Genomic DNA, 11,189 nt, shown 5'->3' with positions numbered 1-11,189 from the left:
TCAAGTTCAGTGTTATTTCAGAAAGTTGATGCTTGCCATCCCTCAGCCATTAGTAGCAGATCGTATGAAAATCTGTAATTCTTAAAAATCTGGACTACAAGTCTATTTTTACTATCACAGTCATACATTATGTGGTATGGTGAAAAACTTTTCATCCATCCTTTTATTCTCTCTTGAAGCAAGGATGTATTACAATGTTTTTGTGTGAATGCAAAACCCTTCAGCTTTTTGTAAGGTTATGAGATTGCAATAGGGTGTCCACTTAGAACTACTGTCAGATATTTTTCTCCACAAGATTTTCTACAGCACGGTTGCTGTTTATATTTAGCATATCCTCTTCATCAAGGGGCTGCATTTGATGCCAGTAACACACATGCACACCTAAGATTTTTCTAGTGTGAMTAGAATTTGTCTCCGAAGTACAGGGCTCTCACTCAGTATCATCCAACTCACTCACTGAAGAAAGATGGACAGATCATAGAGATAAAACTGCATGTTACTGAAGACTGAGCCAGACCTCCAGCTAGTTCTTTTGCCAGGAATTTTAGAGTTCAAATAATGGATTTCTGCTGTTCCTAAAGAAGCTGTATTCATTTAGACAGCAGCAATCTTTAAAATGATGAGTTAATTGCTGAGAGGTACTACACTGCACTCTGGTCTAGAATTAGAATATATTTATAGACAGAAGTTTAAAATGTTTATTTTTTACTAGGCATCTGTTTTCCAAAGTAAAATACCTATGACTGCTTTGTTATCGCATCAGTTTTTGTATTTATGACCAGAAGATGGTTGTTTTGAAGAACTTTGTCAAGATAAGCAAAGGGAGACAAGAAGTAAGCATTCAAAAATATTCACTGAAATACATCCTTTCCATAAAAACAAGCAAAATTAAAGCCATTATTAAAAAAGAAAAAGAACAGAAACAGATAAATAACTGGATTTAAAAGTAGCCTTCTTTTCTTCCACCACTTCTTTCAGAACAGACTTTTTGGAACAGTCGTTGCCACTTTTTCTTATATCAACTTACAGGCCTATCAACACTACAGTTGCTGTTAACTATAAAGAAAAACTATACAGGGAATAGGACATTTCAAAATACAAGTGAAACCTTAAACTGCCCTGTCTACTAGATGAGAGAACACAGCACTAAATCCCTGCATTCTGCCACGTGCGTATTCTAGTGCTTTGAAGCAGCTCTTAGTCTTTGCTGTGTCCCAAGCCTTCTGTTGCCTTCCTTTAACCTCTACTGGTCTTGACACCATTGATCAGTCCCGTATGGACAGCTTGTACACACTTCTAGATGGCCCCTCTTCCCCTTTCCCTATGCTACTTTATATGTTTTCCCACTAAACTGAAGTATGAATGCACCTCCACTTTCCCTTAACAAATTTCACTTATTAGCATGGTTATATAGAAAACTCAAATTTATGTCTTTATTCCATTTTAAAAACGTAAAACAGATAATACAAGTCTTTTAAAAAATTGTCTATGATTAAAGAAACATTTTTGGATTTTGCTCCAAGAGATCTCTGGTAAAGATGCTTCATTTTTGAAGGAAATACTAAATGTTTACTTCAATTACGTATCAGGGTGGTAGTACTTCAGTAATTACAGCCATATTCAAGCACTGACTTTCTCTGAACTTAATCTTTGACACCTCTTAATTGTCATATCTGGTAGGAACAGTGCATACAGTGCAAAGGTTAATGGGAGAGGGAGTCTAACTGCCTACATAAACTGGACCAAGATAGATTCTGAAGTTCAGAACACTCAGCCTGATGATACAGCCCACGCTCTTCCTTATTGCCAGAGTAGTAAAAGGAAACAGAAGTGCTCACAGTTGTTACATACTTAGTGTTACCATCAAGACCTTTAAAAAGTGCTGCAGAATAAGTCACTGTTCAGTCTACTTTGCTGAGGACTGTTTTCAACAATACAGAATGATAAACCGGAATTTCTTATAAGCTCTTTCACCCACCCCCAAGAGAAATTATGGTTTATTTGTATATTAAAAGCTTACTCTTCTCCACTGAGACTACTCAATGTACTTCAAATATACTTGTAAAAGAGAAAGCAAAATGGACAGAAGTTGCCAGTGACTTTGTTTTTATTTAGGAGCACATAAAAAAAAGTTATGCCACAGCTTTGGTTGACTGGAATGATATGCATACTTAAGTTTTAACAGTATTTTTTTAAAAAAAACAGTAAACATAACATGTACATTCAGTTGTATGCAGGACAAACACTGTCAACACCACATTTACACTATAGAAAATGAAATGTTTTTAGTACAGAGCTGTGAAACCCTTCATATTTTTGGTATTTACCGGTATTCCATAGAATTAACTTGTTCAAGCCATTTCATGTATAGTCAGTTTAAACACTCAGACTCTGTGGCAGGGTGAACCGACTCTGAAAAGAGTCTTACTTGCTTAAAAATACTACTTTGAAGCTGTATCTTCTGCAATGTGAAAGGAATTATCTAACTTGTAGCTTATGAAGTCAATTAATAATCAGCTGCTTGAACTTACAGGAGTGGACAATATTTTGCATACATTTGGGATAGTTATAAACATTAAAAAATTTGTCATGCCACAGATAACCACAAGAACCGCTGAAACAGGATAATTACTCCACATAAACCAATCACTCAAAGCACCACTGACTTACTAAAGTTTCTCACAGCTCTTGTAAGATCTTAGTGACTTTTAATGAGAGCTGTTGACAACCACTGAATTAGGAGAGAGGTATGAAAATCCCAATGGGGCCATCCTGAAGCCTGAGTATTCTGTTACATGTTGTAACATTACGCATTGAGTTCTGGTAGGACCGCACTCTCTCTCTGCTCTGAAGGGCTGGCAATAAAGCACAGATGGGATATTTACAATTTTCAGGATAAATTTACTAGCAGACCAGCTGTAACCATTTCTCTTTTTATAAAGCCTGTGTTTTAATGTCCCCTTTTTGTACAAACATTCGGCAAAGCAAATAAAACTGTCTTTTTAGTAAACAAAAGATTTTTTTGATAAAAACATATAAAAGACAATTTTATCTGCTGGATGATATACAGGTTACCCACATATAAGCATGAATGCTAAACAACAAAAGAGACTGTATATTAGAATGTTACAGGTCTGATGTAAACATAGAATAAAAGTAGAGAGACTCAAAAATGAAAATAACATTAACYCACTCCATTATGCTTAACTATTGCAGCATATATAATACAAAATCATTCAAATGCAGAAAACACCTGCTTACTTCAAAAACAGGCAGAGTGATTTCTTTGGAAATGTAGTTAAATTAAAAAAAGAAAGGAGAAAAAGAAAAAAAGAAAAGACAAAGCTCCGAGCAAAGACATGTGTTACCTTACAGCCCCAAAAGAAACTCACAGACAAATTATAAACTCCTGAAAATAGAAGTTTATAATGACAACACATAATGCTTCATTACARTGGCATCAAGAATGCCACTATAACATACCACTGGATTGATATTTTCTTTTTTTTTGTGTACAGTAAATATTTGAAGACACCAAAAAGGTTCTTGTGCAGTTTATCAAGCTGATAAATAAACGTTTCCTTAAATGTTTTAAAAAATGAGAAGAGATCTTTGACCTAGATATGTAGAGTGCACACTAGCTGTCTGTAGTCAATATGGGGTTAAGTGTGCTATGAAATGCGGACATGAATGGCTTTTGAAAGCTCAATCATCATTTAGTTTGTTTCTCTACAACCAAATGCACACTAAAGAACTGTTTAAGAAGCTGCTTCCAATTTCTCTGATCAACTTCATTTCTTCTCAAAAAGAGTTTCATCACCAATTTCTACATCTAGTGAGGCTTCTTCAAGAGATAACTTAGCATTAGATACACAACCAGAAGATCCACTGGTAGCTGTGAAGGCAAAGAAAGACGTTTTATACACAAGAACATCCACGCTAAAAAGGCCAAAAAAAAAAAAAAAAGTCAAAGCAAATGCAACAAAAGTTACCTAGCACAGAAACACACACAACGCTACAATAAGCAGCAGATCTTAAAGATGTATTAAAATTACACATTTAGCAATCCACCACTATTAAAAACTCATACCATCACTTAAACAGCAAAACCACTCCAAAATCACACACATCAGTAGGATAAATATTGAATTTTACGAAGTCAGACTAACAGCAGAAAGAACACATTTTAATAGATAAACCAGATGAAAGTAGACTTGAAAACCCTAGAAAGCAAGAAATTAACTAAGAACAGAAAAGTCAAAGCTGGTAGAGGTAGGAAAAAAAAAATCTTGGGAGTTGCAAAACAAAAAAAATTGTTTTAAGTGCAAACTGCTGCACAGCATTTTAGAAAGATCTATGTATCTAAAAAACCCCAATAACAACAAAAACTCTTTAGCAATTTTAGATAGGCACTGAACATTACCTTTACATTTTCTTGTTCCTAAAATACTGAACTAAAGCTGGTAACCTGATGGGCCAATGTGTTTAAATTACATTATCTTAAAAGCATTTCTTCCTACATCTGGAATGTAGAAACAGGCACAACTTTTAGATTCATGCATTTATACATGGGCTTGCAGGGGAAATCTTAGAAAAAGCTCAATCACCTAACAAAAGCTAACCTAACAAAGCTGCCACGTACAGCACCCTCACTGAAGCAGCAAGGATTTCAGTGCTCCAAACAATTTCTTCTAAGCAGAAAATAAAAAATAACTCCAGAAAGCCTATTAAAAAGGAAAGATGCAGACTTAAGGGAATCACCAAATCTTGTGAGAACACAAAGAAAGATAAGGGAATGGGCAAGAAGGACCAAATAAGGCATGTCCTGAAGAACAAAACAGCTTTGTTTGCTAAGGAGATAGCTGTTTAGAAATATAACAGGGACTATAGTCCCTGTTTTCAACTTTTCCTATAGAATATTCTCAAAATTCTACTGACCTTTCCCAAGGAAAAGTTTCTAACATAGGGAAATCTATGCAAAAGTATTATAATTAAAAAAAAAAAGAAAGAAAAAGGAAAGTAATAAAGATCAGTGTTGACCTTCAAACTCCATGACCAAATAGAGAGGAAAGTTCCTTCAGAGTAGCCTTGACAAGCTTGTTTAGAACTGCAGGGCTGTCTCTAATGAGACCRGAAATGCCATCTGACCTTGTTCGGGATGCCCTCAAAGCAGCACAAATGTCCAAAAGCAGACAGCAGGACTGGCTGCCAGTTCAAATTGCACATATTAGACAGTCATAATGTTATCAGCTGCTTTAACCAAAGTCTGCTCACACAGCTCTATGGTATAAATGGTAAGCTCTGACTAGCTTGATTTTTTTAAAAATGTGCAAACAAAAATAGATTTACTCTACATGACATAGAGGATACTGCCTGGAGACTGGCATTGAGATACAGAGCCGAGGGAATTATCTTCCTCTCATCATGTCACGTTTTCAGCAAAACAGTATTGACCCAAGTATCACAGAAAGGAGAATAAGGAACTTCCTAATAGATGCTATAGCATACTTCCTAGAAGATGTACTTACACATCTTCAAATATTAGTATCTTTAAGAGAATCTTTTATCTAGTAGCTTCTTCTCTGTTTAAAAAGCATCGTTTGGTATTATAATTTTTACTGTTGGAGACATGTTATCCTATCTACTTAGTACTTAGCTTAAAAAAAAATCCTCTGTTTAAATAAGCATTGTTTGTCATTATAACTTTCACTGTTGGAGACAAGCCACCCTATTTACTTAGCACTGGTACTAAGCTAATAGAAATTCCCCAGATATACTACTAAAGCAAATGCACAATTATTTTTATCTGAACATAAACTTTCAGAATCAGACCCACCTTTGGCTGAAACCAATAAAAGTCTGGGATATAAACAAACTAGGGGGCATCCACAAACAGCATAACTCAAAGGAAAAGAAAAAAATCAAACACGGTCATGTTATCAGTTTCAAGTCAAAAAAAAGGTCAAAAATTAACTTTAGGGGTTTTTAAAGTTCTTTTTCAAGTACTGTTGCAAATTCCAGGACCATATGCCAATGAGCAGCAACATATCAAAGTATTCATATGAAAAAAGAAATGAAAAAATAAAAAGAAGGAAGCTTTTAACTGTAATCACACACACACACACTCTCTCTCTGCTTACGTGTACAACATTTAATCAGTAAAGAAGGTGCACCTTGTGTGTGCAGTCAGCTAATGTTGTTATCAAAGCATTAAAAAAACCCAAATCATTTTCTTTTGATCTGTTTTTCTTCTTCTTTTTTAATTTCTGTATCTACAAGCTCTGTGAGGAATCCTGCCTTTCAGCAATCAATTTCAACATGCATAGCATCAAGTATTTGAATTACCCGGTTAATTTTTCTTCCTTTTCCCATTTTGTAAATAGCAATTTTCAGTTAGGAATTTTTTTGGTCCATTACTACTATTCACATTAGCAATTCTGCCATTTAAGTGAATACGTTTCCTCTGTTCATCTCATTAAGATATACCTGGAAATACTGACATACTTAAAAGCAAAACAAGACAAAAAAGTCAAGAATTTTCAGACCATAACATTTCTTTCAAACACTTCAGAGCATAAGAGAAAGCAACTACTAACAAAGTTTCACTAGCAGAAGTACACGGGCAATGCTATGAGTTCTAGATGACTACTAAAATGATCTCACCTACATAGATAAGGAATGCTATGAAATAGCTGCCCTGAGAAATTATGCAATATTGAAGAAAAAAATATCACTAGAAGTAATTAAGTTAGCTATTCTACCTTACATACTTACATGTGGTTGGTTTCTCTATTGCTAGCCTTTCAGGCAAAACTTCAAGTGGTGTTGGCTGAATTTTTGCAGGGGTGTATGTATTTAAAGAAACTTTTCTTCCTGACAGTGGACTCATATAAATTGGAGAAGCTGAAATGGGGAAGAGGAGAGGGAAGATACACATCACAAATATTAAAAATATCATATTAGCAAAATGCTAAAAATAGTAGTCACAGACCCTTGTATCTGCCTAGTACTACAGAAGCCTTAGCCATAAACCCTGCAAGTCAGCCACCGATTTTTGACACTTGTGTCAAAACTTCAAAGCATGAAAGACAAAAATCTCCTTTTTACCTCAAAAAGTGACATGACAGCATCTTTGGCAGTGTGAAGCTAAGCCAAATTTCAATAATGGTTGCCTTTCCAGAAGACACTGGCAACAGAATTAGTGCTACTTCTCATGGGTTATGGCAAAGCCATGGGAACTGACATGTAGTCCAAAAGGTCTAAGAAACAGCTATACGACACATCACGCTCTAGACAACTCCCAAATGTGGTAAGAAAGCAGAGGGATCTATATACAGATTACCTCTACCTAAGCAGAACTGTGACAGTTCTGCTTGCCAAACCACCCCAATAGTATGACTTTTTTTTTTTTTTTAAGTATTTTTTCCTGTTGTGAACTGCAAATTCTTAATTACTTTTAAAAGAGACATCATCTTTCCAAATCCTAAGCAGTGTAACAGAACATTTTAAATACGTAAGAACTTTAACATACTTATAAGCTTCCCTGATTTGTTTTTCAATAACGTAAGTTTTCTTAGGTTATCTTCATTCTCAGATGTAAGAAACTCAGACAATCAAATTAGCTGCTGATTCACATCTAAAGCATAAAATCCTAAAATACCAGAAAGGAGCAAAACCCCTAGCATTTATATCACTTTTGTATCAGTACTAGCACACACAAGTTTTCATCAAAAGCATGATTCTTTAAACATTTCCTCAAGACAACTGTTTTTCTACTCACCTGTCACACAAATTACAACCATCCTAATAAACAGTAAATGTGAACTAACTGAAAACAGTTTCCAGAGAAACAGCAGGAGAATCACAATGGGAAAGGATCTTCCCACACACATGCACGTGTACAGAATGCAGTTCGCATCTCACTTCAAGATCACATAAATGTGAAACATGCAGCACAGCCCATTAAAAAAAAAGTAATTGCAAGGCACTCTGCATGTGAAACACCAAATAATATTGAAAGACACAGGACATAACAGTGTTAGAAGATATAAAAAGCAACACTATTCTGCTGCGGTTACTGCCAGTACAGTGGTACAGTATGAAGCTGGAAGTGCATGCTCAGTGTTAGTAAAAAGCATTCCCTATAATCCAACTGGAATTAATCTGGACATTATCAAGAAGTTCTTAATGTGAGGAAATAAACTTATTAGTATTTCATAAAATTTTTGGTTTATTATACCAATTAATTCATTGTCAGACATTACTTCAGTGGATTACGATAATGTGCACATAGGAAGAAGATACCTCAAAAATTAAAATTACAGTTAATCTTTATTGCCCCCCCACCCCCTTTTCTCTTTTTAAATAAGCTATATTCTTAGTTTATTCATTTGCTATAAAATACTGGAAAGATGAACTAGACAATATCTAACAATTTAAGATGAGCATAATTACAACTAAAAGCAGTACATGTCTCCTGTAGATTTTCACTTGATGGAGCAGCAACAGAGGCAAGAAATTCATCCACCTGCTTTAAAGACAGGGAATTGTGTAGGGTTTCCAAAGGGCAAATAGAAGGCACCATGGAATACAGTTCAAAACCTGCAAAAAATAAAAAATAAGAAAAGATTTCCAAACATAAGATAGGATTTTAAACTATTGCATGGGCAAGCATTAATGCATAAAACAAAATACTTATTTAAAAATCAATACATGCAGACATAATAGTCTTGAAATCATGACATTAATAGAACACGGAGTTGAAAAAAGGTGGGCCGATTTCCAAAATATACTAAACTCAAAGTACCACATAGCATACCACAGGATACAAGCCTCATGTACACATGAATTGGTCTATGAACAGTAAACTTTACTCTCAAGTCAGTTCATGAAGAATAACTTTCCTTTAAAATTAAATCACACAAAAGAAAGAAAGAAAGAAAGAAAAGTAGTATTTTTCCTACTCATTCTCAGACATGGCAGAACACTGAACAGCTAACTCATTCATGCAAATGAAGTAGGACAGCTATGTTGTGAACAGCTAGCTGAGACAGAAGAGCTAAAAAGGCTAGAACTCCCAACGAGAAAAGTTTGCAGAAGTCGCCTTCTATCATCTTGAGTATTCTGTGAAAACAACTGTTGCCTTAAGTGTCCACGGAAAACCACTACTTGCACTTGTATATTTTGAGGTTACATGTTTTAACTTTGTAAGACAGATTTACACCTACCTTTATGCATTTAAAATCAGTACTTAGAACACTAAATGCTTCGTATAATATTAGAACAGGTAAGTATACCAAACCAAAAATCTAAAAATTTATTGGACTCTACTTACCTACATTAGTACTAACCATAAACCAACCATGCATATTTGTATTACTAACATATCAAAAAGCATTCAAACACATCTTGGCATAAAACTGCATTTTTATAAACTGATGCAAGTTTGATTATTCAATGAAAGCTCTCTTCACCCAATTGCATTTCAAAGAGGAAAATGTGTCCATTAGCATTTTCATATACAGCTGTAACATTACAAGTTTGCAATTCAATATTGTAAATATGTAGTTGCTACATTTCTTTTAAGATATTTAAATGAAGAAACAATAGTTAATGAAATAATGTTTAGAATTTCAGTTCAAGGTACATTTTTTTTTTAGAGATAGTAATATAACTGTGAACTATTCCCTCCCACAAAATAGTAAGCATCAGTATTCCTCTGATATCCAATGTTCCCCATTTGCTCCTCATTTAGAAATTTACATAGAAAAAAAATAACTTCATGAAATTTCAACCCAAGAATGTCTGTATTTATATTTGGATCCATCATGGTCCTGCTAAAATTGGAAGGAGAGCCACTCCAGATATACAATCAACTGAAGTGTGCTTGTGTCAGCTTCACTTATACTACAAATAAAACATTGCATTTCAGGGAAACCTCAGTTTTCATGTGCAAAAGAAACACCAACACATTCTTCATTTGTATTTGTTCTTAAAAAGACAGCAGCTAAGCTTCAGTGTAAGCACTAAAAAAAATGTTTGGCATACATGTTAATATTCTATATAACTATGCATGCATGCAAAGCGCAAACCCTTTCTTTGCATTACAGTAAGATACATAAGATTTCTCTCTTTACCCTGAAAGAAGTGTTGCCATCAGTTGAATAAGAATTTTTTTTTTAATCTTACTTCTGCAAAGAATGCAGTGGGACAATGTCAGGTTAATTTTTTAAATATCTAATATATGTTTCAGTGCAATGTTACAGAAAACTATAAAGACAGACCCACTTCCGTTAGCAAAACGAAACAAAAAAAATCCTTTTAAGAACCCATCTCTATCTCCAGGCTTGTGTTTAGTTTTGGGAACTTTATCAGACAGCCGTACCCCAAAACAACGTTATAAAATTTTTGCATCAAAAGGGATATGGCTTAAACAGATGCTATGAAAACCTACCTAACGTGTTTTATTTGAATTTTTTATGACAAATTATAAGTATTTAATGAATTTGAGAAATATATTCAAATATCCTAAGGCAGAGAAGCCTGACAGTATCCCTTTAGCAAAGCAATTTCCTGCAAGCTAGCAGCCCTTGCGTTTCGGCTACATTTACTCTTCAGGCACAGTCCCCTTCAAAGTGCAAGGCAACGAAAGGGTTAACGCAGCATTTCAGAGCCGCCCTGCTGTCTCACAGTTAAGAGCTGGAGAGACCTACCACGGGAGCCTAGAAATTCCGCAGAGGAATCGGACCAGCACCTAAAGAGGTGTGGGTGTTCTGCACAGAGGCCCAGAAAACAAGGTAAAGCACTGTCAGAAGAAACTTGTTTCACCATGTTCCTTGAACTAAAGATGAGGGGGAAGGGGAAATCTGTGAAATGAGTTAGAAGGTGCAAACAGAAAAGTAAGGAAGAGAGAGTGAGAGGGACAGAGAGAACCAAAATGAGAATCCAGAGGACAGACAAAATGACGCCTGTATGTACGTCTGTTAGTAGGGAACTTCTAGAAACCTGTACTATGTTTAGGTTTCATAGGAGCTCATACAGCATGCATTATCTTGTGGAAGATGTGTGGTAAAACATCTGTATTAAATGAATCAGAACAATCAGTGCATTCGTTAAAAGTAATTTAGATGGATCTATTTAAAGAATGCAGTCACAAAGGAGTGCTAAATGGAACAGAAAGTAATCCAACT

The 11,189-nt window shown here is 35.0% G+C and overlaps 1 protein-coding gene across 10 annotated transcripts in view; it reads right to left on the bottom strand.

Moving 5' to 3' along the window:
* Positions 1 to 3,595: 3,595 nt before the first annotated feature.
* Positions 3,596 to 11,189, bottom strand: part of PPIP5K2 (diphosphoinositol pentakisphosphate kinase 2) — a 49,561-nt gene continuing 41,967 nt past the window's right edge. For 9 of the 10 annotated variants that reach the window (XM_085298767.1, XM_085298770.1, XM_085298771.1 and 6 more), the window contains 3 exons: positions 8,455 to 8,601; positions 6,775 to 6,903; positions 3,596 to 3,895 (listed from right to left, as the gene is read on the bottom strand). In XM_085298767.1, coding sequence (XP_085154893.1) covers positions 3,792 to 3,895; positions 6,775 to 6,903; positions 8,455 to 8,601 — 380 coding nt within the window. In that variant the 3' untranslated portion in view covers positions 3,596 to 3,791. The remainder of the gene's footprint in view (positions 3,896 to 6,774; positions 6,904 to 8,454; positions 8,602 to 11,189) is intronic. The other variant, XM_085298769.1, reaches the window with a different exon arrangement.

The sequence above is a fragment of the Rhea americana genome, unplaced genomic scaffold, assembly GCF_003343005.1.
Source record: "Rhea americana isolate MKP2758 unplaced genomic scaffold, rheAme1 scaffold_141, whole genome shotgun sequence".
NCBI classification, from domain to species: Eukaryota; Metazoa; Chordata; class Aves; order Rheiformes; family Rheidae; genus Rhea; species Rhea americana.
This window is presented reverse-complemented; position numbering and strand designations above follow the sequence as displayed.